Below are 26,796 nucleotides of genomic sequence, written 5' to 3' on the forward strand. Positions count from 1 at the left end.
GTTTATTATTATTATTTTTTTTTTTAAAGAAAAGTCAACTTTAGCCTGAAAGATCCCAAATCTTCTCTGCTGGTGAGAAGGACAGCTCTGCGCTCTGGCTGGCAGCTCTGGTCCCTCTCTGCAGGACACCAGAGTTGGTGTTCACCAAGTCCCAGGCTCTAACAGCAGAGAGGAGACGGGCGCTTGGTGCGAAGTTGATGAGGGGCACGTCGGCTCAGCCAACAAGCAGGAGCAAACCGGCAAGTCCAGCTAGAGCAGAAAGCGTAAACCGCTTTCACGCATCAGCGTAAACCGCTCTGAAAGCAAAACCTCTGCTTTGCAGGAAGCATTCCCAGCAGAAGCTGGCCATGGCTGAGACCAGGTGGCAATGCAACAAAAGCCATCTCAGAAATGTGATTTCAAGGTCCCTGGAGTTAATTTTTAAGCATGTTCTGCTGAGCTGTGCATGGAGCAGAAATAAAAGTCTGGGTGTAAAATAGAATCAGCCGAAAGAAAGAGCGTAAACGAACGTCTGTGGTGGTGGGGCTTACCTCTGTAATCTGCAATGGTGGGGCGCAGTCAACACAAGAATGAAATGGGACCATGTGGGGAGGACGGGCACAGGCAGCAACACACACAGATAACACATTCCACAATGGGAGTGAGAGATGAGACGGGAGGGGAGTGTGGGGGGAAAAACTCGGAGTTAATACAAGTGCAAACCAAGAGAAGTGACTACACAATACAGGAATAAAAAAAAAAACAAAACAAAACACCCAGACATGACAAAACCCAACTGTGCTACGGTAACAGGGGGTGAAATGAAACATAACTAGGGGTCATAAACCCTCAGCAGCAGAAACTCTTCACCCCCTTTTTGGACTTTAGCACCTACAGTCTGTGCCCTTCCTTTCCTATCTGTGCTCCTGCAGTCGCCGACCTTCTCTGGAGATGCTCAGACCCTGGAGACCACCATTAACTGTCCCATACAAAGGATCCCGTGGCTGTTCGCTGCACGCAGCTTATCAGAAATGAAACTTATCTCTCCAAGCTTTTTAAAGAGGCTCTCTGGGCCCTTCCAACCTTGGGCAGATGCCAAAACAGCCCCTTTGAATGAGCATCATTATTGAGGCTGTAAAAATTTATTACCCTATTTACTATGTCAAGATTCAAACGCCTTCACCCCTCCTTTCGCAGCTAGTGCTGAGCAGCGGGAAACTACTTTGGAGGTGTTTGACCACATTGTGCCTTATAAAGGGTTTTACAATCGTAACACTCAGAATAAAACCGCGTTTCAAAGCACGTGGCTTCCGCAGGGGACTGCGATAAGAAGACGCGGCTCCTTTGCACCCCAGCGTACCTGGGTGGACTGCGAGACGGCTTCGTCGAGCGCGAGAGCCCGCTGGCACACCTCCTCCTTGATTTTGGCATACATGGCCTCAGCCGTCGAGTATTTTTTCTGCACCATCTCCCCTTCCTCGGGGTTGAGGTCCTTGAGCTGCGGTCCGATTTTCAGCAGCTTGTCAATATGAGGCTTATGTTCAGCAATGGACTCTCTCAGTTGCTAGGGAATAGGGGGGGGGAAAGACATTTGTTTAGAAATCTATTGAAAGCCGCTGCCTCTTCATTTCATGCAACACTCCAAGCGCAGCGATCGTATCTGGTAGTGAACTCACACCGTGGATGTCTTGATCCAGCATCTGCCAAGCACATGGCACTCAGCTCTTCCTAACATGGCCACAGCTCTGCACATGCCGGCACATTGCCCGGCATGGGTCCTTCCCCGGCACGGCCGGCTCCTGACCCTCCCCACAGCCCCACGGGGGACACCACTGAGAAAACTCGCTTTGCAGCTCTCTACCCTAAAAGCACAAAGCAGTTTTCCCTGCCACAATCAGGCAGGAGATGCGAAGGCAGCCAGGCTCCCTTGGGTGCAATCTGTATTTTAGTAAGAAGTGCTCCAACGTAACTAGTGATTTCCACATGGTACGCTCATAGCACGCTTGTATTACATAGGCAGGATCCCCAAAAAGAAGAGAATGGGTAAAAGAATCAGAAAAATTTTTAAAAAAGGCGTGCTCGCCCCTGGGAGCGCTGCGCCTCTGTTTAAGGTGGAGGATCCGACGGCGCAGGAGATGCAAACGCCGCGTCCTCTTACCCTCATGTCCTCCTGCTGCTGCTTGAGCTGCTCGTGATCGATGGCCGGAGGGGGCAGCTGGGAGATGAGGGCTTGCGTCTCCTCGATCCATGGGTTCAGCTCCTCGTAGGTCTCCCAGAACTGGTTGACCAGGACCTGGGCACGCTCCAAGCGAGTGTAGCGCTCCGAGTTGAGCTGGCTCACGGCTTCGTACTGTTGCACCAGGGACTCGGTTTTCTCCTGAAAAGAGAGGGAGGAGGGTTATAGCGAGGGATGCAAAAGGGCCCAGGAAAAGCGCCAGCTGCACACCGCGAGCTGGAAGAGCAGGAGGTGCCTTCGGTGGCCTTCCACACGCACAAGCTGTAATTCCAATTAAAGCAGCCTCAGAAAGCTCCGCTGTCCCCCCCTCCCGCATCCCCAAACACCGCAATAAAAACATGCAATAAAGGAGAGTAATAAATGTAAAGAGATTTCTGCTAACACTGGTGGGAATTACTAAAGATGGAGTAATTTTAAACTACTTCAGCCTGTGCAAGAGCTGAGCGTTTGCCTCTCTCCCCTCTCTGTCTCCCCCGTCGTGGTAAATAGCGGAGGGAGGCTCACCTGGAGAACAGCTTTTTGTTCCTCCCCGCACGTCCCAAAGATCTCATTGCGCTGGCTGAACAGTTCATCCATAGAGTCTTTGTGCCGAATAATGTCGATGGAAAAAGCCTGCAGAAAAGGAAACGTCCAAAGAAAGGAAAGAAATCAGAGCCAAGCCCAAGCTCTCCCCCCAGCCCATCCACGGGACCCTCCTGCCTGCGCCAGCTGTAGCAGGCGGCAGAGCTCAGCGCGGCAGAGACCGCACAAAACTCATCACAAGTGTCCTGCGGCACACGGAAAATCTGGCTGAAAATGCAGATTACTGCATGTTTTTCTCATGACTCATCTACGTCAACTTCTCTCTTTCAAAGGCCTGAAAACAGCTCTTGAAACAAGGTATCGGTCAACTTCCACACCCAGGGTCCTCACCGGAGGAAAAGCTCCACCATCCATTCGTTAGCGAACACGTTCACCCCCCCGAAACGATGCTCTCCAGAACTGCATCTACCAATAATTTTGCCATTCCCAAGGTCCACGCGATTAACAGCGGGAAGCCAAGCTGAGCTCAATTTAACTTAATGCTTGACAGTTCAGTCCCCCTCCCTTATAACAATGTCTTATTTTTCTTTTTTTTTTTAAAAATCCAATAAGCCTGTACTCTGCTCTGATTGCCGAGGCTGGTGAGGGAAGAAAAGGGCCGTTTATTTAAAGTGCACGTTCTTTCAGGCATGAGCTCATCTCACAGATATAAAAAAACCCCAGCGCCTCTTTGTTCCACGTCTGGCTGCCGGGAGGGAAACGAGGAGTCCCCCACTGCAAGGAACAATGAGCAAAAAGCAAATGTAAAAGCACCCTCATTAATCAACGTATACATTTCTCTAAACCCTTCCCGCTGCCAGCGCCTGCAAAACTCAGGCAGAGCTTGCTCCAGCGGCCGCAGCGAAAGCCTTCGGAAGGAGCGGCTCTCTCGAGGGGAGTCCAAGCAAGAGCACCCATCCAGCCCTAAACGGCCGTGCAAAGGTTTCGGCTCCTGCAAACGGACAGGAGGCTTCTTCCTTCAGAAGCCCAACACTTCATTTCTCTAAATCCTCTTTCTTCCTCGTTTTTGCCTTTTATTTACCAAGGACAAGCGTTGCATCTCTCCTGGTGCTCTGGGCTCAGCGCTACAAACCCCAGGGACCCCCCAGACCCCAGCCCATCACCCAAACCACATCCCTCCTCGCCGCCCACCCCGTCCCCCCCGGCAGCGAGTGCGCACGTACCTTCTGCACCTGCAGCTGAGCCGTCGTCTGGTCTTGCTCCAGGCGGATGGGACCGAGGGCCATCAGCTTCCGCTTGGTCTCAGCCACCCAGGCCAGCTCCGCGTCGGCCGCCTGCTCGTACTGGCACACGGGAGGGGAGAGGACAGGCAGCACAGGTCAGTGACAGGCAGCCGGGACGGAGCGCGCGGCAAACCGGGAGACGTGGGGGGACCCAGTGGGACACGGGGGACGAACGCCTCGCCCGGGCGTGCAGAGGCGGGGAGGAGAAGGGGACATTGGGGTGGACACGTTCTTGACTCCAAGCTCCCCTCCAAGAGGAGCAGAAGCCACTGTCCCACGGCCGGCGGCTCCTGCAGCTGGTTTCGGGGCACGGAGCATCACTGCAACACAGGCGCCCGAGGCAGCAGAGCACGGTGGAGCAACCACCTTTCCCTACGCCCTCCCTGCCTACAGGGAAAGAGACGCCTCTATTTTACACAACCATTCTGCTCGCACGTCCGGCTTTGTGGAGTCAGCGCTCAAAGCCAGCGAGGGCGGTTATTCACAGTGCTCCACAGCCTCCAGTCCGTGCAGAACAAGACTTTTTTGAGAGGACCATTTGCCTGGAACAAATCTCTGTGCTATCCCAACAGGGGATGACGTTTTTCCAGGCTTGAAAGTCACCTGTCATCGGTTTTACACCATCTACTTCACCCACGCAAGCAAAAACCAGCAGGCGGGATAACACGGCGCTGCCCCAGAGTTATCCTACCCAAACCACACGCAAGGGGACGGGTCAGAAACCAGCCCCGCTGCCCCACGCCGCTGGTGGGGCCAGTTCACGTCTGGGTGTTCCCGATGGGATCTGGCCTCCCCGTCAGGCCGCGCTCGCCGTCCCTCCTGCTGCCATTGCGCTGCACGGGCTGGAGCGGTGCCGAGCCGCTCATTCCCACTCTGAGAAACCCTGTTGGCCTCCGGTGGGGCTATTAAATTACCTGTTGAGACCTCTGAATAGCAGCATCGATTTCTTCCACCCTCTGCTTGATGGTGTCGCTGACCAGCTTGTAGCGCTCGTTGGTGTCCGACACGAGTTTATCCAGCCCTTCGCGGGCTCGCCAGGGAACCAGCTCCAAGAGAGCTCGGCTCACCTCGTTCACCGTGTCCAGGACGAGCCTGTGCTCCATCACCTCCTTCTTCAGCTCCTGTGGAAGGCACCCACGGACACGTGTCCTTCTCAGTGCCCTGCAGGTGACATCCCTCTCCAACTCCTCCCCGGCCTCTCAAAACAGCGAGCCGGCTCCCACCCTCGCATCTCCGTGCCCCGGGCGCTGCTCTGCCAGTCCCCACCTTTTGCCTCTGCTGGAACTGGGGGATCTGCTCGCCGGCAGGGGACTGTCCCCCGCTGGAAGCCAGCTCGTCCTCCACTTGGCTCATCCAGCCGGTGAGCTCCTCGTGCGTGGACTGGAACTTGGTGGCCAGCTGCCGAGCCTGCTCCAGCGTGCGCAGCGCCTTGGAGCTGGCGGCGGTGATGTCCGAATAGCGCGTCTTAATTCCATCCAGCTTCTCCTGGATCAGCAACACCTCCTCCCCTGCGAGACAGCAGCACGGGACAAACGATGCTGGGCTGGGGGGGCTGCAGGAGCCACCTGCCCTGATCCCCCCATTTTAAACAGCTAATTTCAGTCTCACTTTTCTTTATATCCGTGCAGCTTCGCAGCCTATTTTTACAGCCAGGAAGCTACTCTTACAGCTGATATTTTCTACCAGCCAGCGTAACGTCCACCTCCTCCCTGGAATAGGATGGAAGCGTGCTGCGACGCCTGGCTTTGCCACGAGCCTCAAAGCCACCACAACTCAGTCCTCAACTAACGTGTCACAGCTCCCAGAAAAAAGGTCCAGTTCCCTCTTTACTGCTGTTTCCGAGAGGACAAGGAACTGCAAGCCAAATTCTTTGTAATCACTCTTCCTGTTACACGACTCCCACAAGGACAGAGGTCTGTACATCTGCTCCGAGCAGACCACATCTGAAGGAAATGCATCGCCTCGACCTTTCTTCCCACTCATAAACATAAACTCACACCCACGTGGCAACAGCAACAACTGCTCGGTATGGGAAAGCAATATTAGGAAAGGCCTGGGTGTATTTTTAACCTCTTTCCATGTGATTTAGCAGCTGGATGCAATGAGAAAACCCTCCCTCGCATTGCAGGGCTGCTCAGCGCTGAGCATCACCACCCCGGGGCGGTGGGAATCTCCCACTCACGAAGCTGCGAGGTTGGTACTCGGAATTTACTAAGCTGGAGTACTTGTGGCTCGGCATCCAGGTCTGGATGCAAAACAGCTACTTTGGGAGTATCCGAAAGGAAATTAGACCTGAGGGAGAACAGCCTCCCCCAAAACAGCGTATCCCTGCAGAGCATGGACTTCCCAGGGAAGACCACGCGGAGGACGGGGGGGGCTTCCCAACCCCCTGCACGGGCCAGAGCGTGCCCATGGGCTGGATAAACTCGTGTCGGACACCAGAGCGTGCCCAGCTCTTCGTGTTACCTGTGGTTTGCTTCAGAAGAGCTTGCCCGTTTCTAATGGCTTGGTCCACATTCTTCTTCCTGTTCACAATTTCCTCGTTCAAGGCCTGGAGAGAAAGGCAAATTGGGGTTATTCTTCTGCGGGCAAGTCCCCGAGTCCTGCCGGCTAGTGCTGGCCAGAGATACTAAGCAGAGCATGAACTGCTCCTACCGAGCATGGGAAGGGTGGACAACAGATCTGATATTTGTCCAGTCAACCTTCTCCTGCTCCGGGACTTATTGGGACTTCTGGGACCCAAAGGCTCAAATTTTAGAGCAAAGCCATCCCAACCCATTGGATATGTGTCACTGAAGAACTCGCCCTTGCGTTAGACATAACCTCACTCTTGAAAAGAGCTTGCACGGCCCCTGAGGAGCGGAAGCAGACGGCTTCCTCGGTGGCCAGCCTGGCTTGGAAAACCCACCGGGCTTTTCAAGCTTTCATTCTTGGAAACAGCATCCAGCTTTCTAAAGGCATGGGGTGGCCAAGCTTGCTCAGACATTGTTCACAAAGCGAATGAATCATTTGAAGTTTCTCCCCTGGGAAACCCATTTTTGGGGCCACAATTATTGTTTTTAACACATGAAATCTCTTTACACTTCTCCAAGCCTAGAAGAGAACCAGCAGTGGAACAAGCTTTGCAAAATTAAAGTCAGCCCAGAAACAAAAGCAAGACCAGATAAATGCAACAAAATAAACAACATAAACATGGAAAAAATGGAAAATACCAGCTGGTCGGCATGCTGCTTCTGCAGGACGTCCCGTTTGTAATCCTTTACGGATACCGAGCCGAGCTTGTCCTCAACCTCAGCCAGCCAGTTGAGCACTTCCACCTCCTCCTCCCCAAAGAGCCTGGCGTTTGACAGCGCCTGATCCAGCAGCGCTGCCTTCCGGCAGCACCGGTCGTGGACCTCGCCATAGCGGGTCTGCAGAGAGTCTAGCTTCTCTGCCAGCAGCCTCCGCTCAGCGGCACAGCTCAAGGAGGAGAGGGACTGCCCGACACCGACTGCCCGAGACACATCGGCCGCGTGGCTCTCTATCTCTTCCTCTAGAGCCTGAATGCCGGGAGGATAAAATGGACAACAGAAAGGAAAATGAGTGAAAAAATGGATTAAAAAAACCCAAACAAACAACATAAAAGGGGAAACAGAAACAATGAATGCAACTGAAGGAATGAAGGAGACATGAAACCCACCCGTGAACGGGCAGACCGCATCAAAATAAAAAAAGGTTTAAAAGAAACACAAGAACAGGAATGATTTTTCTATCCAGAGCCAGATACATTCGCTGCAAGGTGCAAAGACGTCAGTTTAATATTTACCCACACTGGTGGGTTAGGGTTTGTAGCCTTCTCTGTACACAAAGCAGCCTGGATAACTCCTCCAATACTTGTTCGTGCCAAACACCCCCTCGCCACGGCAGAAACCACCACCTGAGTGGGACCCGATACCCACCGCCTCCATCAGCAGCTCCCGTTATCGCACGGGTCCTACCTTGTGCCGACTGATCTGCTGCTGGATTTTGGCAGTCTGGGTACCGATGGGCTCAGAGTTGGCCAGTTTCTTCTCCGTCACCGACAGCCAGTCCGACACGGGCTCCGTGGTTTCGTGGAACTGCTTTGCCAGGACCAAGATGTCCTCCAGCTGCTTCTGCCTATAGTACGGAATAAAACACTAAGGAGCAGCTCCCCGTTGGAGCCAGGAATGGGAAGCAGCTTTGAGTATTAGGAAGAGGGAACCGAAGCAGCCCTCAGAGCAAGGTGACAGTGTGTGAGGCAAGCTGCAAAGGCAAACACAAAAATCAATGTGGAGAAACTGCAAAATAAGCTTTTTCCTGCAGCTGTGCCTTTAGGGTCCAGTTTATCCCCCCGGGAAGGCAGCAGAAAGACTCCCCCGCTGTGCTGCTTTTCTTCTGTTCCTATCGCTATCTTGGGGATCCTCCGACACGCTCAGCTTGTGGCCGGGCTCTCGGTGTTTCAGAGCTGCTGAGCTTCTGTTCACAGACAGCCCGGCACCGGTACAAGTCCTGGGTGGACGGTCCACCTAGTTGGCAGTGATGTAAAACCCTGGGAGGTCAAATCTGGCCCTTAGAAGTGACTTTATAACCTCAAATATTCGCTTATGTAGCAACCAGCAACTCATAAACGAGACTCAGGCAGCAGAAAGGTGTCAACAGGATGTTGCCACTAAAGCTAAATGTTAATGCTTACAGGAATAAAAATAACATCCATCCCCTGCAGGGAATTTATTTAATCTGAGCTCTTCCCTGCCATTGTAAACCACCGCTATCAACTTCAGCTCCCCAAACAGGCTTTGATTTCTCATGTTTTCCAGCTGTTTCCAGGATGTATCTGCACAGAAATCTCTGCCAGCTTCCCGCACGTTGTAACCCCAAGCTCCGGGGCACCGTGAATCGCAGGATGAGCTGGCCCCGTGTTTTCGGCCGGCGGCGCAGACCCTCTCACCTGCCGGCCGCCCTGCCCAGCAGCCCTGCCCAGCGGCGCTCCAGGCTCTCCAGCTGGCCGACGATCTTCTCCCGATCCGCAGGCTCGGCCGACTGCGCGATCCGCCCTCCCTCCGCTTGGATCATCTCAACGGTGGCTTTGCGATCGTCCAGGAGTCGCTGGAGCAGCTTTAGCATCAGCAGTGAACAAAGGAGGATAAAAGTTACCAGATTGGATCAGCAGAACCTCTTCTAGCCCTCAGAGATAGCAAATCTCTAATTGTGGCTGAAAACCACCGTAAGCACGGGGCTGAGACCAAAGCCAGCCCAGTGGGACAGCCTCTGCCATCAAAACCAGTTCAGGAAAAAAAATAATAATATAATAATATGCTTTAACTTTTGGTCAGCCCTGGAGCAGTCAGGCAGTTGGACTAGATGATCATTGTAGGTCCCTTCCAACTGAAATATTCTATTCTAAAAGAGATTCAAAGCACTTCTGTGCCAGAGAAGTTTTCAGAGGCTTCCCCATCACCCCCCTCCCAAACTTATCAACATCAAGTTTTAAACTTTCACTTTAAATAAATTTCCTCTTCAAAGTCTCAATACGTCAGACCAAGCCTCGGTAAGAATTCATTTCTAAAACGTTTTACCACAACCACACTTGAACTTTCATCCGCCTGCTCACAAGGGCAGACGCCGACGCAGGCTGTTATCTCTGCAAACACCGGCACGCCTCGGGTCGGTTCTTACAGTTTGTACATTCATTTTGTCCAAATACCCAAACCGGTACCTACAACGCCAGCTTGCTCCTGACGCAGCAGAATTACCAGCACAAACAAAACTTAGGGCTGGAAAAACACGGCCGACTAGCAAAACCAGCAGCAAACTTCAAGAGGCAGTGGGACAAGAAAGCAACGCTGGTGATTTCGGCGATGGAGATAGCGAGCGTGGGCCAACGAGCTGCCTGTTTATTACGTTAGCATGTGGGGAACCAGAAGATCCACCGTGAAAGCAGCAAGCTTGTGAACATCCCAGCTACACCTTATCTGTTACAGCCGGACCCCCAAAATACCGTCCGTCTGTCCAGAGCTCCCCCTCCCATTGAGCCAACCGTTGCCCTGTGCTTGCTCACCTTCTGCTCCTGGATCTGGGCTTTCACCACCTTGTACTCGGCAGAGGGAGGTTTCTGGTTGGAGATGAGCTCCTCGGTGTCCGTCAGCCAGCTCAGCAACGGCTCCAGGGCGTCCTGAAACTTCCCGCAGTGCAACAGGGCCTCTTGCAGCTGAGCAACTCTTTGGGCCACCTGCACCCCAAACACAAGCCCATTGCACGGTCAGGCTGGTGCTGCATCGACACCGGAGCCTCAGCTCCCTGGCGATGGCCCCCTTCTTCTACCAGACCCCAACGGGGCCAAGAGGAACCAGTTACAGCCCCTCCCCACGCTCTCACCTTCTTGTTGAGGGTGTTCCAGCGGGTGTTGATTTCTTCCATGTCATGCTCCAGTCCTTGGACATCACAGTTTTTCCCGGCGCTTTGGATGAGTCCTTGACCAACTCCATTGACTTGCTGTAGTTTTAACTGGAGAGGATCCACTTGCTCCTTCTGGAACAGCTGAGGATGGGAAGGGTGGGAGAGAAAAGGTATTTATAACCCGTGAGCTGCTCTTACAGCCCCTCCATCACTCAATAGATACAACAGGCTTTCTTCTCTAGAGAAGACGCAGTAGCTGCTTGCACTGATTTTATTAAGAGTTGTGCAAGTTTGTCTACACTCCTCCCTCGCCTTGACCCAGTAACACAGATGTCGCAGGCGTTCGCTGGTGTGGAGCACAGCTCAGGATCTATACGCATCCACCTCTGCTTTTAAAAGGGTAAATCCCCTTTTTCCAAGCACTGGAGTGAGGTGGAGAGAGCAAATCGGGGAAGAAATAAGAGCATTGGCTCTGGTCAGCCATCAGATTGGGAAATAATGCTCCTGGGGAAAAACCCAAAGCAATTCTCACAGTGATGCTGTTGAGAACAGAGACTTGACATCACACGAGTTTTGTTAACCACAAAATTACAGGCACCGAGAAGCTGGCTGTATTTCGAAAGACAAAGGCAATCGGCAATTAATGTGCTAGTCGTTTACCGCACTGCATATTTGGCATGGTCCTGCCTGGGAATCCTGTGAGGAAAAGCTTTTTAAACCAAAAAAAGATTTGATAGGGAAGGGGGAGGAGAGCGAATGAAGCTCCCCATTGTAAAGAGAGGCAGCGGGGAAAATCCTGTTTCCGCAAAGGAGATAAGTGCTCTTTATCAGAGCCGTGGATCTGCTGTAAGCACCGCTGACACGGCCGCCTGCGCACCGTCCCTCTCTGGCACTGCTGGGGCGGCCACACAGCCCGGTCCCGAGGGACAAGGCTGCTGCTTCCCCAGAGCAAATAGCACGAGCCCCCAAAAAAGGGAGCGGAGTCCTTCATCGCTTACTCTGGGCCCTTGGACCACGAGCCCATCCAGAGCACAGGTCACCCCGCACCCAGCACTGGCCAGGATCGGAGCCCTCGGTCCTGTCGCAACATTTTCTCTCTGGAAAGCGGAGGGGATCGCAGCCAGCCGCCTGCTTTCTCAAGCGTGCCTCCTCCTCCTCACGTGCCCGACAATATACGGACATTGACGGCATCGAAAAATTCCCACTCGGATGCAAGATCCCTCCTAGCAGAGCAGCAGCTCGTGGATGGCACAGCTCTCCGGACCCGACAATCGCTCTGCCTCCGAAGGAACACAAGGCAGGGAAAAACCCCAAACACACACACAAAAAAGTTCCCAGCCTGAGCAAGAGGGGCTGCCTTGACTTTCTTTGCCCCATTTTCACAGAAAAAGCTATTCCTTCCCGTCGGAGCTCAGCTACTCGGGGGCAGGGAGGTATCACTCCAGGACACAAAGCGAAGGGTGTGCTGGCAGACATTGTCCAGAGCTGTTTGCTCAGGGAGAATTATGCCACAGTTATAAGAAATAAATGGTGACATGAAATCACCGATTCCCCGGCCGCTTCTCCTGTTACTGTTTATATATGGAGCTGGTTGTTAGAGCAGCCAAACCCACAAAAGGACCAGGCTGATAAGTCTGGCATGCCAGGCTGGGTCCAAGCCCTCCACACGCTGCAAAAACAAACTCCAGGGCTTCGAAGCAGCCGGGCAGGGAGGGAGCCTTGCAGAAAGCCTGGCCATCAGACCACGGGTACCTGCAACACACGAATCGGTACAGCCCAAGAGCACGATGCCGCGCAAGGATCGTTGCAAAGATAATCACGCTAATGGCCTGAGGAGCGAGCACGTCAAACACACTTGTTTTTCTTTGCTCATGAAAGATTCCAGCGATTTAGTTCATTAACCTCACTGTGACTCAGCTTTGAGACAAATATTTAACGTACACCCTTTGCTGGGCAGGGAAAGGCACAGAGCGAGGCGTCCTGCCCAGGCGAAGCGGCCGGACAGACATCTTAGTGAGCAGAAGGACATCTGCTCCGCCACACCTCCTCCTCGCTCCCAGAAATGCTTCCCAAGGCATCCCCTCGCTTTCTGCTTCCCTCATCTCCCGGGTGGCCGCGCTTCTTAACCCCACCGCTGCCGAACGCAGAGCCTGGCCCCGTGGTGGGAAGAACCGGCAGCGCCCAGGCATCGCCCCGGTGCAGCCCCGGAGCTGCCAACAGCTTGAACAACGTTTGAGCAAGGGGAAGATTTATGGGGCCAACAATCAGAGATGCTGCATGTAAAATAAGGGTCCCACCAACAAGGACACGCTGGCACCAAAGCAGTGAATTTCAGACAACAGACGTACAACGGCAAGAACCCGACGGCTCTTTTTCCTCGCTAAGGTCCACGCCGGGTGCCCCAGCCCGTGCTCACATGGACCCCCCCCATGTGAAAGCATCTCTCCAAGCCCCTCCACGTGCATTTCTCAAACGGGTGGCACAGTCCAAAGGATGAGTAATTGCTACCGAATCGGGATTTTCGGTGCTGACTAACTTCTGATGTCTCCTTAGTGATATTTCTCCTAATCCAGATGGCAGTAAATCAGCGCTCGGCTGTGGGAACTCCACCACCGAGGTCTGTCCGGGCAAGAGCCAGTAGCACACCATGGTAAAGCAAATCCCCAAACGCCAGTGAGAATTTGAGTCCCTTCCTGCACGTGTTCAGAGCCCCAGCACCTTATTGCTCACTTAAAAAGCTACAGAAAGCAGTGACTGCACAGGATAGGAATTATTTGCACTTAATTTGTTTTACAGGGTTCTCTCTTCCAATATATTTTCTGCTTCAAAGACGGGAACCACCCTGCCAGGCTCCAGCGAGAAGGTTTTTCTGAAGCCTGTGATTTACATCTGAGTGACCGTAACCTACTTTAATAAGCCAAAAAAGTTTAAGACAATAGTTTAGATAATCAGTGATAGTCTTTTGCCTCCCCTACTTATAAAAACACACAATTCCCCCCAAAATTTTTTGCCTGCCAAATTCAAGCTGGCTTGGGGAGGGAGAAGGCTGTTTCAAAACCTGAACCCTGCAGATCATGGCTGGGAGTTACCGAGCGCGGTCCCATCTCCCACCCACCCCTCAAGTGCAAAATAAAGCGATTTCTGCACCTGAAATCCCGTCTACGAGCACCTGAGCAACAAATACCTCGTTATGTGGAACGAATCCATCTGGTAGAGCAGGAGGCCCTTCTGCGACGAGAGCGGTGGCGGAGGGTCCCTCCATGCCCGCCGGCACCTCTCCCTCGCCGGGTGCTGGGGAAGGGGCACCCCCGCGGCTGGGGGGACGGAGGGTGGCCCCCGGCACGGCCCCGGGGAGGGTCTGTGTGGTGGGCGTCGTGGCAGAGGGTGCTCCTGGCAGCTCTGGGGTGGTGGGTCCCTCTGGGAGGGGTGGGAAGGTGGAGGGGGGACCCTCCATGCTTGGCGGCGTGGAAGCACCGTCCCAAGCTGCCACCTCTGCTGCAGGCGCTCTCGCGATGGGGTCATCCTCCAAAGACGGCGCTTCGGTGGAGAGGTGTTCCAGGATGGGCGGCACAACCACGTTGGCAAAGTCATCTGTATCTCCCAAGGCCACTACTGGCCCTGCCACTGCCAGCGGCGCAGGGCCACCACCACCAAGACCCCTGACACCGGAGACGAGTGGGTCGGCCGCTTCTGGTGGCACAGTGGCAACAGGCACATCAGCAAATGGTGGTGGGGCGTCCAGAAGCTCTTCCACCGCCAAGGGCATGGCAGTGGAGGTGGTATCTGGAGGTGGGTGCTCAATACATGGGTCCTCAGCATCCATGGTAGGATCCCCAGCGGCTGGCGGTGTCTCCTGAGCCGGGGGCTCTGGGACAGCCACATCTGCCGGTGCCGATGGATCGGCTGGAACATAAAGCCCCCCAACATCCCATGGGATGGCATCGGGAGCAGGCTGCCTCACAATGGACGACGTGCCAGGAAGCTCTTCTGGGGTGGCCGGGCTGGTAGCACACGGGACCCCCTCACCCAGCACCACGGTACAGCACCGTGCCGCCGGCCGGTCCTCCCAGCCGCCGGCAAACAGCAAGTCCAGGTCTCCCGGCTGCAGGATGGCTGCCGGTGCCTCCCCGTGCGTGACAGCCACCTCTACGGGGGACCCCTCAGCATGGGAAGCCCCTTCCAGAGCCAGGCCCTGGCCCAGGGGAACCGTTTCCCATGGGAGGTCCTCAACAGGCACCGGGGACGTTGTCGGAGCCTCGGAGCCCGGCTCTGATGCAGAGCCGGTGTGGAAAGGCAGCAGAGAATCATCCCCGCTTTCTGCCGGATGAATCTGGCCCTCAGCTCCATCGCTCTCTGATCCCAAATCTGTGGCTTCATCCTCAGAAACCAGTTCTGGGACATCCCAGTTGGTGAGCTCTGTCCTTCCAAGCAGAAGGCGATGGGTCCCGGATGGATCCGTTCCCTTGACGGCGTCGTCACTGTGCTGCGGGGGGGACTGCGGCTCCTCCACCACCGTGTCAGGAGCTGGGGGCTGGCAGGGGGACACTTGGCCGGGACAGGTCTCCTCGGGGAGATGCGATACTTCACCGTCGGGGACCAGCAAGTCTTGGTTATCTTCACCCCACCCCACCGGAGCGCTGGGGTAACCAGCTCCCTCCAAGCCAGAGGCTGGACACGTGCCCATCTCAGGAGATGGCATCCCACCAGCCACCAGCACCGCCACCGCGCAACCGTCCACAAGCTCCAGGTCCACCAGTGGGTCAGGTGCCTCCTCCTCTGGCAGTGCCGGAGAGCACTGCCGGAGGGAGCCTGGCCCTGCCGCGGGCACAGGGCTGGGTGAGACCCCTCCGTCTGAGTCCGTTGGGGTGACGGCCGAGGTGTCCCTTTCCGAGAAGGGCTCTGTCGCTGGCTCCAGCGTGCTCAGCACCTGCGAGCTGCAGGTGACATCAAAGTCCTCCAGATCTGACACGACGGCAGAGTCCGAAGCGCTGACGTCCAAAGGGGCCCTACGCTGACACGCTTCGACCGCCACCCCAGCCAGTTTGGCCGAATCTGGGTCCAGCCCCTCCGAGTCCATCGGGGAGACCTGAACCTCCAGGCAGCCGGGGATGGCCCCATCGCCCTCATCCTCGTTCAGGCACTGCTCTTCCAGCTCCAGGAACATCTGCACCGAGTCCGTGTCGGACAACTCGGGGCCAGCAGGGCTGGCCGAGCGCTCCGAACCTGGAGCAAAGTCCTCAGCCTCGCACTGCACCGCCACGTCCTCGGTACAGCACGCGCTGCCGGCACGGGGGCTGCCAGCACCCCCTGGGGACGCGCAGGACCGGGAGGTCCCTGGGCTGGGGACAGAGCCGTCCGCCGGAGCAGCAAATTGTTCCCTTTCTTCAGAAATATCTGCCAAGCAACAGCTCTTCTTCTCCTCTGCCACCAGAACAGCCTTTCCTCTCTCTGACAGCGTCGCCTCCTCCCACTCCTCCATCATCACCCAGCGCTCGTCCTCCTCAAATCTCAGCTCAGACTCCGTTTTCTCCCTGAGATTGGAGGTGATGAGAATATCCAGTCCCGCATCCAGCAGCTCTTCGCTAAGGCACGGAGAGAGGTTGACGTTCTCCACCGTACAGTCCGACTCAGAGGCCTCCAGGGTCTCCTGGTGCCCATCGCTGAGGCTTCCCTTGATGAAATTCTTCCTGGCTCGTGGCCAGGTGGCACTGGGGAGCCGGCGAGCCCTGGCCAGGTCCCCAGCACGACCGTGGCCGTTGCCGGCGTTCAGCAGGGGCTGGCGCTCATCCCGGGGACCGCCGTAGCCGTCCACGCCGAACTGCTTCGCTGTTAGAGCCTCTGCCGCGCCAGATGACTTGGAGATGTGCTCCAAGGTGAGAGACTCGGACATGGGCTCGCCGTGGTCGGGCTGGCCCAGGCGCTCGGTGAGCATGGCGCTCGACTCCCGCTTATCCCGCAGGGACGGGTTGGAGGCGCCCGCTTCCGACACCTCGCTCAGCGAAGCCCCCATCCTTTCCGCAAATTCGGTGAAGTTCGGCGGCATGAACGATTTCCACGACCGCCGGTTGACGTTCTCCTTCCTCTCGGGGTTGGGTCGTCTCCTCGGTGGAGCCGGCGCCGGCTTGGAGACATCGCTGCTGAGCTTCAGCGCGTCGAAGATGACTCGCTCGTCCAACTTCTTCGTTTCTGGCGCCCTGGACTCGAAGACGTTGGCAGCTCCCAGAGTCCCGTTGCTGGATATGGTGCTGCCGTCCCCCTTGCCGAGGGTGCTCTTGGAAAGCTGGTTGAGCTTCGATCCCTGATCAATTTGCTCGTTAATTCTCATCGTGTCGTATATCGACCTCTGGGGCACGTAGCAATCCTCTATATAACCATCCTCCTCCTCGCCCTTCCCCAGGCAAGTGCGGTTCTGCCGTAAACAGTCTGGCCGGCTCAGTGGTTTGCCCATGCTCTCGTCCTTACGGATGACGAAACCGCCCCGGCAACCTTTCGCCCGCCACCGCAGGAAGCATCACACGGCCAGCAGGTCCCAAACCCGCCGTGGCAGACTCTAATCCCAAAGCAGCGACGCTACGGGGACGGGAGGGTGTGCCGGCAGCACCGTGCCGGCTCAGCAACCCGACCGGTGGTCCCGAGCAGCGAAACAACCCATCTCATCCCCCCGAAAAAACCCCCATCCATCAGCAAAAACCATCCAAACCCGACAGCTTCGATAAAATATTCCCAGTCGCCGTTTGCGACAGAAACGGCGGAAGAGTTTCAAGCTCTTAAATTATCCCGTCCGTCCTTCTTTAATAACAAAGGCACTGCTTGGCCCGGCCGCTCACATATCGCAGCCCGAGCGGCTCCTCGCGTTTGCTGCCCAGCTCTAAGTCCCGTGGAAGTCCAGCTGGTCTGAATTAGCCTCTCCCCCCGACTCTCATGTTTTCATTTGAACTGAGCTTGTCAGCGGATATTCGTGCAAGTTTAAACACAGGAAGTTCTTCATTCAGGGTAAACTCGGAGGTTTCCTGTCTCAAAAACATGATGGCATTGTTGTTTCCGTCACCCCGCTGCGATGCCCGGGACCACCGAGAGCCACCGAACCCCCAAAATCCAGCCGGTTGCCGCGCAGCAGTCGGGGCACGCCGCGGAGTCCTGCGGCGGTGGAGGAAGGCTGTTGGGTCTTCGCTTTTTTTTTTTCTCTTTCTCCCCAGGAAAAAAAAAAAATTAGCTAGAAAACGCATCCAAAAATGGCAAGGGGACGGAGCGGCACGAAATCCCCCAAGTTGCCGGGAGCCGGCGGGGGGAACGGCGAGCAGCCGCGGCGGGAGGCGACTGCTGCTGCTGCTGCTGCTGCTGCTGCTTCCTCCTCCTCCTCCTCCTCCCTCTCGCACTAACTTTCCCGGCGGCCGGTGGCGGGCTGCGGCGGCTCCGCGCCGCCGGGCGGCCCGGCCATGGCGGGGGGGCGGCGGGGAGGGCGCGGGGGCCGGTCCCCGCGGCGAGGGGAGGGGACGAGGGGGTGACACACCGGGGCCGCCCTCCCCTTCCCCGCCGCTCTCGCCCCTTTTGTGCGCGGCTCAGCGGCCGGGCCGGGGGCGGGGGGCTCCGCCTCGGCCCCGCGGGCAGCCCCCGGCCGGCGCGGGGGGATGCATGGCGCGCCCGGGCCGCTGCCTTCCTCCTCCTCCTCTCCCTCCTCCTCCTCCTCCGCCGCCGCCGCCGCCGCCCGCTCTCCTTCCCGCCGGCGGAACAAAAGGCCGAGCCGCGCAGGCCGCCGCACGCCCCGGCCCCGCCGCCGCCGCCGCCGCCGCCAGCACCGGGCTCCCGCGGAGCTGCCAGCCCCGGCGGAGGGCGGGGGGAGGCGGGGGCGGGGGGCGGCACCGCGGGGCGGGGCGGGAGCAGCGGGGCCGCCCCCTCCCCGGGCGCCGCGGCCCCTCCCCGATCCCCCCCCCCCCCCGCCCCTCCACCGGGCCCGGGAAGGGGGCACCGGAGCCCGACCGCGGGGCTGGGGGGGGCCGGGGGGGCGGGGGTCTCTCCGCGGCCGGCGGCAGCCCGGGGCTGGCCCCTTCCCCGCCCCGCCGGGGCTGGCCCCTCCTCCGGGGGGAGGCGGCAGCCCCCGACAAAGAGCAGCTACGCCCTGGCTCGGCGGCGGCTCCGGCTCCCCCCGCGCACCGGCCCCGCCGAGCCGCGCTTCCCCGGCCCTTTGTCCGCGCCCGGCCCCGGGTTTGCCCCGATTCGGCGGTTTAAGGCCCTTCCCAACCGAGTCCCGCGGCGGGAGGGGGCCCGGCGCCCACCGCGGGTCCCCCTTCCCCTCACACCCACCCCTGCACAAAGAACCGAGTTATTAAATCACCAAAAACCCCCCAAAGTACCATTTTTTGCCTTCCCCGAAGCCGCATCGCTAACCCGCGCTACCGACCGCTCTGCCAAAAACCCACCCGCAACTTGCCACCGCACGGCTCGCCGGCCACAGGCTCCTTTTCCTATCGACTAATTATTCCAGCCCCAGCTCTGGGGCAGCACCGTGCCCCCCACACCCCATCACCCTCTCTTTTCCTCTTCCCACCCCCCAACCCTTGGGTTTAAGAGATGGGAAATATTTAAAGCGGCTGCTGTGGGGCTGGGAGAGGGAGGCAGCCCAGGCGCGTGAATCACCGCTGCGAAGTGATGCTGAGGGAAGTCACAGACTTGGGGAGAGAAAACAGGAGGGCTTGAAACAGCCTCCACGCATCTCCAGGCAACAACCCGCCCCACCAGCCAGCCAGCCTGCTACTTCGGGGATGAATTATAGCATCGGGATAAAAATACGAGAGGCCGGGCAAGCGCTTCATACAGAAAAACGTGCACCGTGCACCCCGATAGTGCCAACGCTGGGAGACGGTGACCTCGGTCTGCACTTTGCCGTGCCAGAGCTTCACCAAAAGCCTTCCGGCCCAGGCGTGGCGAGCCATGGCCGTGTTACAGCTGAGAGGTTGAAGCCAAGGGAGAGATGAAAAGCCTGATTTTTCAGACGTGCAGCAGGTGCCTGCTGCCTCCGAAAACACCGAGGCTTGGCCAAAGTCGTGGCATGGCTGTGGTGGGAACCCGGCTTCTCCGTCCCCGAGCCCTCGGACTCTTCGTCCTCGAGTGTCCTGGCACCAACCGCCCACACAGCAGCTCCAGCACCGTGTCCCCCAAGGGACTTTTTCCCTTCGGAGAGACAAGAACGGGCGTTTTGTGGAAGGGGAGGGTTCAGGGCTATGGAGGAGAAACGCCCATTAAACGGCCGAAGCGCTCGGCAGGGCTGGTTGCACACCAGGAAATCTTTGGAAACTCCTTTTCTTATTTCCATGCCCAAGGAAAAGAGCGGGAGGTGAGAAGAGAGCAGGACCTGGGAGGGGTGTATGAGCAGCCCCCCCGCAGCCCCTTTGCCCATCCATGCCATCCCCTCCACATCCCCTGAGCCCTCCCAGATGGACAGACGGACGGTCAGGGCTGGCCCCACAGCCTCCTCCGGCCCTGGCTGCCAACACCGCAAGAGCGTCCCAAAGCCCAGATTTTTATACTTGGCGGGGGACACACCAGCTCTTGGGCCGTGTTATTAATCCATCGCAGCTGAAACAACAGGGCCAGGGCGGCCGTGCCATACCAGCGCTCCGGCAAAGCCGCCCCCGGCTCCCCCGCTACCACCTTGGCCGGGAGCTGGCGGAGCAGGAGCAGGAGCAGGACCGTTACCGCTCCGGGGCCCCTCCGCGAGGAATCCCAGGCATCCGGGCTGGGGCGCGGAGGCTTTTTGTTCCACTGCGAAGAAGGAACGATCTCGACGTGGAGCTGCCGTTTCACAGCCAGAAATTCTTTTCCCATTTCCTCACCGAGTCACGTGCCAGAAGCAAGCCAAGTCTTCCTCCAACACATCCCCCCATCTCTAAAACCATTAGGGAAATATTCGGCAAGTACCAAAGCCAATTAAAAACCTGCTGTGCCTGGCTTGAAGATCCCAGCCGAAGCTCTTACAGGTTCCCCAAGTCATGGCTTTAAGCCACCAAGTGCCACCACAGCGATGGGGACAGAAGCCAAACGGTGCTGGGAATTGCAATTTCAGGGCTTTGCTCGAGCTTTGTGTCGGTGCAAGGGAAGGACAGGGCAGGACACGAAGGTCCCGTCTGAATTTTGTCCTTTTGGGTGGCTCCGAGCGGCTCCGGCACATGGAGCCCTGCCAGCGGCAAGCACCCGGACCGAAATAAAGGACTGAGAGAGCTTCAGAGCCACAGCCCCGAGCTCAGGAGAGCACGTCTGCTGACTCTGCAGCTCGCCAGACCTGTGGCACGGAGGCAGCGGGCAGAACGGACCACCAGCACCCCTCATCTGGCTTTTGTTCAGTCACCAAACCTCCTCTCGCCTGCCCCGTTACCAGCACGTTTTGGCCAAACCCGAGCTGAGGTTCACGGCTGAGGACGACGCACTTGGGCGCTGGGATGCCGGTGCTTCGGCAGCCAGCCTGCCACGGGGAGAGGACCAGCTCTAGCGAGGGCTGTCACCCAGCCCCGACCCACTCGTGCCCCACCGCCACCCCAGGCCATCCGAGGGCCACGTCCTGCAGATAAAGACCCTCAGCTAAAACCCACGCGGAGGTTTTCCCAGACTTGCTTTAAGTAGGAGCATCCCCATTTGTCTCCCGGACCCGTAGGTTTCAAGCTTTCCTCACGGCCACGGGCCCTGGAGCGCGGGGACACGTGCCTTCCCCGTCACGGGGTGATGTCACCCTGTTTACGACTGTATTACATCCTGCCCGCCGCTGCCGCCACTGTTTACATGGGAAAGCGGTATTTGGAAACCAATATATTTTTAGCTTTCTTTTAATGCATCTCAGCAGCTGGAAATGAGGGACCTGTGTTATGTGACAAGCAAGAGAGCCCAGAGACAGCTCAAGATCTCTGATGGACACATCGCTAATGAGCCCAGGGTAGAAGCAAGGGCCGCCTTCATCCTCAAAGCTCCTTTCATCTTCACCTTGGTGCCAACCTGCTCTGGGCAGCGCAGCACCCGCTCGCCCAGCCTGGCCGAGGGTGGTCGCAGGAGAGCTCCTGACTTAGCATCACGAGCTTTGTCCCTACAGGTTTTGCTGACTGTGTCCCCCCCCATGTCCAACTCCGTGTGGGTCACCGTGTCCCCCGTGTCTGACTCCGTGTGGGTCACCAAGCCGGTGGTGGCAGGAGGGACCACTGGGTTGGGACGTGGCACCACGTCCAAGCAAGGCAGAGGGGATAAACCCCGAGAGCCTCCAGCCTGACGGAGGGACCTGGGGTGAGCTTCAGCCTCCCCCAGACACCACGATAAAAGCACAAAGCCAAATCACGCACACCCAAAATCTGCCTTAGAAACCGCTTTTTTTACCGGAGGATTCATGTTTTATAAAGCCTTTGCTGCATTTGTTGGAAGGTCTGAAGGATTTCTTTATCTCCCTTTCAGCGCTGCTGCTCTCCTAAACTCGCTCCTTTTGCCAAATCTTTGCGATTGCCATTTCGGTGCCGCGTGGGCAAGCCCTGAGCTCCCAGCCTGTTCCAGGCAACAGCACCCGGGCTAATCCCATCCCACCACGCCAGGCTGGGTGCTCCCTTATCCCCTCGGCTTACCGCTGACTTCAAACCAATTTCATGTCAGGCCTCTGCCACCACGCAATCGCTCTCTCCAAAGGCCACGGCTGTTCGTGACGCAGGGAGCCAGCACGCCTTTCCAGCAGCGATTTGCAACCTGGAGCCCGTTAATTTGGGACTCTCCTCCGCAGGGCTGGGGGAGGAAACCTGGGTTGGCTCCGTGGGGGTCTGCACCTCCACTGGAAAAGTTTTAGAAAGAGGTTAAAAACCAAACTCCCGGAGAAACGTTCTGCAGTTTGGATGTACGCATGCAGTGAGCACTGCCTTTTAAAATTTATTTTATTTTTCCAAGGGTGCAGGAGCTGCACCATAGAGCTTTCCCTGCAAGGCAGCTAATATAGATGTTGGTATAAATATTTCTCCCGAATGAAGCCTGGAGCCCACGTATTATAGCAGCGCTCAGGCACAGCCCCATAGCGTGGCATTCGGTGCTCGATCGCTGCAGAGCCTGGGGCTCCCCCGGGACTCCGTCTGCGTACACAGGGCACCCTGAAACAGCCTGGGAAGAACCCGGGCTGGGACTGCAAGCGAAGGGCAGAGCCACGTGCTGGGGCAGTGGGTCCTTGCGGCCAAGGGCTTGGCTGGGCACGGGAGGTGCAATCTGCTGAAATGCCCACTTTTGTCCTCAGCTGCCCCGTTTTCCTGCAAATTCCCCTCCGTGGCTGCCAGGCTTTGCTCTGGTGCTGCATGAGGGTGGATGAAGCACCCTGGGCTCTCTGACCATCCCGCTCCATGCTGCCAGGGACCCAGCACCCACGGGCAGGGTGCTGCCACCCTGCTGCCCACCCCAGGGAAACGGAAAACTGCAGAAGCCACTCCTCACCCGGTGTTAGAATAATCGGGGACAGGAGGGAGAGCCGAGGGATGGAGTGACTAATAAACTGCTCTGGAGGCTCTTTAGGAAGTGAGGTAAGTGCGTTATCATCCAGAGAATCCTCTGGATGGGAGACATTTTAAACCACTCCTTCGACAGAAGAATTGGCAATTGTTCTTGAAACGCTGCGGTGACTAATCCAAGCCCGAGCCCTTTCCCGGAGAAGCCCCCCGTCTGCTCCAGACCCAGTGGCCACACTCGCTCCCTTCCCCGGCAGCGAGCGGTGACTCGTTTGGATGCTGGAGGTGATGGGAAAGTCCTGTGCTCGCTCCACCACGCGCTTCCCCCCTCCATGGCTGCGTCCCGCGGGGACCGGGCTCCTCTCCCTCCTCTGCTCAGCCCTTGCAGACAAAAAAGGTTCCCATCTCCTCCTCCCTCAGATCCTCAGCTCTCCCAGTCCTATGCAAAGCTGGTATTTTTAGTATCTCCTGGAAACACTGCAAAGTGTCACCACCACCAGCTAACAAGTGCTCCCGCGAGGGGACATTCCTACGGCCATCGCCCCCGGCTGAGACCTGCAGGGTCACCAAAGCATCTGCAAGTGGGTGGCTTTGGAGCAGTGACCCAAGCCGGCTCCTGAAAGGGGCCGTTTGATCACAGCCTAATTGTTTTATGGTCAAGAAAAAAAAAAAAAAAAGCCTTGCTATGACTTGGTCGGTCTCAGCAGGTCTTGGCTTAATTCGCTCTTGTTCTTGGCTTGCTCGGGATCAGGAAAGTGCCTGTGCCTCCCTGCCTGCCCGCTGACAAGTCAAGGTCAAAACCCATCCGCAGCTCGCTGATGAACAAGCACACGGGCAACGCTCCCTTCGAGGAGGACGAGCTCTGGGGGCACGTTTACTCTTCCCTTTGCGATAAAATTTATTTCCAAGGAAGGAGGAGGCTGCAGGGGCCGCTCAGGCTCAAGTGCCTCTTGTGCAAACACGTTTATTTACAACATTCCCAGATTACCGGGTTAGAAGCTCACCAAACACCACCAAGGCTCTGCAGCTCTGCTTGGGCCACTCGCCCCAGCCAGGGTCGGTGACAGCCCCGTCACCCAGCACAGCCCGCGCTTATCACCCCCCATTTATCATCCTCTTCTCCAACGAGGGGAGATGGTGCCTTTAAGGCAGCTTAACAGCTGTCAGTGAGGAGGCATTTTTGCGTGTGTTGCTGATGCTGAAAATACTAGCCAGAGATACTTTAAGTAGGCCTGGAAAGCGTTCAATGAGAAGACACCGTCGTGCAGCCTGTCCCCGCTCCCAGCCCAGTCCCACCCAGCTGCTCCCAACTGGACGACTGTCGGGAGCCGCACGCATTCCTCTGGGGGCACAGAAGGGTTAAAAATACCTCGGCCAGGCTGGGGCACAGCAAGTGGCAGAGTGTCCCTTCCCTGCCCCATCCCATCCCAGAAACCCACCTCCCCTCTCCCACCCGCCCCTGCAGCCCTCGCCGGCGATGCACCCCCAGCCGTGGGGTCTTTGGCTATACGATCGGGGCTGAAGTTACCAAAAAAGCCTCCCCAGAGGCCCGGGATGGGTGCTCGGGCATCGCCTGCGAGCACATGTGCCTGCTAACAGCAGCTAACATGCCGTCTCGAGAAATTAAGGCTTTGAGTGTAAATGCTTTGGTGTAAATACCTCGCCTCATCAGCACACGGATTCGTTCCTGCTCTCCGGTTCAGCCCTGCAGTCCCAAGATGGGATGCCGGTTTTCCTCTGCGCATCCTTGAGAGCAGCTCTGCAGCGGCAAGAGCAGAGCTGCTGGTCCCAGAGATAGAATCATAGAATCACGGAATCATTTAGGTTGGAAAAGACCCCTAAGATCATCATACGCACAGCTTAGGAAGATCACAAAACGCCACTTGTGCAATCAGGGACCGCGCTCGTCCCCAGCCCGCTGAGGAGCGCACTCTGCAAAAGTAAATGGGATAAACTTCTGGGAAGAAACCACCCATTTCAGTCCTCCTGCAAAATAACCACCATGAAACACCGCACGGCGCCGGGCAGCCAAGTCCCCGTCCCGTGTCTCCCCTGCCGCCAGTGCCCCGTGCAACGACAGCAGCTCACGCAGGGGATGCGACGCTTGTGAGCTCCCTTGTACCCCCCCAAGGCCACGTGCCACCGGCAGCCCCCTCTCCCGAAAAGCAGCACCCTCCGGCAACGGCACCTGGGAGAAACCCAGGGACACCGGGTACGAGGCGAACAGTTATTAGCAACAGCGGCATTTCTGATAGCGCCGTTGAGTCAGCTCCCCGTCTGAAAGGTTGGGGGAATTAAAGGAGTCATAAATAGAGCGCCGAAGAGAGCCGACGTCCTCTTGCCGCGAAGGGGGGCAGCGGCAGGGAGGGCGCGGGAGCGTGCAGGGGTGCCGGCTAATTGCTGCTTTTATTTAGGGTGAAGCCGGGGAGGACCCAGAACAGGGTTAGAGAGAGCGGCATCTGAATGGCAAGATGAGTAATGCTGTGGAGGGCTTTACTCACTCACTGCATCACCCCTCCTGGGATTTCTTTCCTGATTTTTTTTTTTTTTTTTTTTAATTTAAGCAGACAAAGAGGGTGCTGGAGGCACGAGGGCTCCATGGGCCCCGGACGACCCGACCTGCTCTAAAATAAAACAGGAGTGTGGCTTCAGTTATTGCTGTCTAGGGATTCTCCCTCCCCCTCTCTCCATCGTCCAGCATAAAACCTTTATTGGCGTGGAGGAGCAGTGCCCGAGTTTACTGCATTGAGCAACTCCGGTTTCAAATAACCTCCCCAAAAATCCACGGCAGGAGGAGAGGCAGGAGCCCGAAATCCCACCTCTTCCCTCCGCTCCCCACAACCTGCCCTGGCAAAGCCGTCGCCCACGAGGGTGGGATGTGGTGGTCCCTTGCTCCCCGCGGCAGACCCCCTCCTGCTCCCCCCTCACCTCTCCGGCTGGGGCAAGGGTGGGGTTTAATTAATACTCGGAGGCGAGATCCCGGATAAGCGGCGCGGCGTGTGCCAGCTGCGGCAGGTCCCGGCTCGCCGGCATTCCTCCGCCGTGCCCCAACGCCGCCAGCAAACGTGGGGCGAAGTGCAGCTGCGGTGACGGCGGGGGCCGCGGCGCGGCATCAGGAGGGGGCCGGCGAGTCGATGGAGGTCCAGCCACGCGTGGAGACGTCGCCACGTGTCCTCTCCTTCAGCCAACTGCATCTGCACCGATTTGAACATGACGGTGACCGTTTGGTTATGTCAAGTTTGATGCTTTTTCTTGGGTTTCACTCTTGGTCAAGTTCTCCAGATTCTTGCAGATATCCCTTCTGGCCATCGAGCACAACGCGGAAGGAAGGCAGGCTGTCCTGTTCCTGCTCCCATCTTCGTCACGGGGAGGAAAGCATCCCCAGCAAACCAAAACCACTCTGGCATGATACGACGGGGGAGGCAGCGGCATCCTTCCACTCCCCAGCATCGCTTTAGATTGCAGCAAGCCTAAAAATCCCTGCGAGCGCCTTTGACCCAAGGCCGAGCGTTACACTCTGCTTTGTAGGTGAAATATGGCCATGTTAGAGTTTGTCCAAAACCAACACGGTGACTCAAAGAGGGTCCCAGCTCAGAAACGCCAACGCTAAGTACCAGCCAGGCTTTGAAACCCAGGTTCAAAATCCACTGTATAAAAGATAAAGTAAACAGACCCAGGCTTGAGCTCGCTCAGCCAGGAGGCCAAGCTACCCCAGCACAAAAGTCTTCCCCAAAAAAACACTGAAGAATTTGATTCCATCAGCTCTCCACCGCCCCGGCTGATGGATGCTCTTCGGCCAGAGAGGACGAGCCCGTGCCTGGGGCTTCCTGGCACCACCGCTCCAAACCAGCAAACCTCACCTCTGCTTCTTGGGCACGTAAAGGAAGATCAGCCCCTTGCACTGAACGGCACAAGCTTTATCCGAAGCACAGCA

General features: G+C 57.1%; 1 protein-coding gene across 13 annotated transcripts in view; it reads right to left on the reverse strand.

Annotated features, from left to right (window-relative positions):
- The window catches only part of MACF1 (microtubule actin crosslinking factor 1), a 149,764-nt gene that overhangs the window by 23,782 nt on the left and 99,186 nt on the right, over window positions 1-26,796 (reverse strand). For 12 of the 13 annotated variants that reach the window (XM_072885339.1, XM_072885342.1, XM_072885338.1 and 9 more), the window contains 12 exons: window positions 10,396-10,557; window positions 10,079-10,249; window positions 8,969-9,135; window positions 7,998-8,157; window positions 7,233-7,559; window positions 6,487-6,571; window positions 5,287-5,528; window positions 4,935-5,141; window positions 3,961-4,080; window positions 2,720-2,827; window positions 2,138-2,356; window positions 1,340-1,543 (listed from right to left, as the gene is read on the reverse strand). In XM_072885339.1, coding sequence (XP_072741440.1) covers window positions 1,340-1,543; window positions 2,138-2,356; window positions 2,720-2,827; window positions 3,961-4,080; window positions 4,935-5,141; window positions 5,287-5,528; window positions 6,487-6,571; window positions 7,233-7,559; window positions 7,998-8,157; window positions 8,969-9,135; window positions 10,079-10,249; window positions 10,396-10,557 — 2,172 coding nt within the window. Of the gene's footprint in view, window positions 1-530; window positions 540-1,339; window positions 1,544-2,137; window positions 2,357-2,719; window positions 2,828-3,960; window positions 4,081-4,934; window positions 5,142-5,286; window positions 5,529-6,486; window positions 6,572-7,232; window positions 7,560-7,997; window positions 8,158-8,968; window positions 9,136-10,078; window positions 10,250-10,395; window positions 10,558-26,796 lie in introns of all 13 variants that reach the window. The other variant, XM_072885340.1, reaches the window with a different exon arrangement.

This window comes from Ciconia boyciana, chromosome 21, assembly GCF_034638445.1.
Source record: "Ciconia boyciana chromosome 21, ASM3463844v1, whole genome shotgun sequence".
Taxonomy (NCBI): domain Eukaryota; kingdom Metazoa; phylum Chordata; class Aves; order Ciconiiformes; family Ciconiidae; genus Ciconia; species Ciconia boyciana.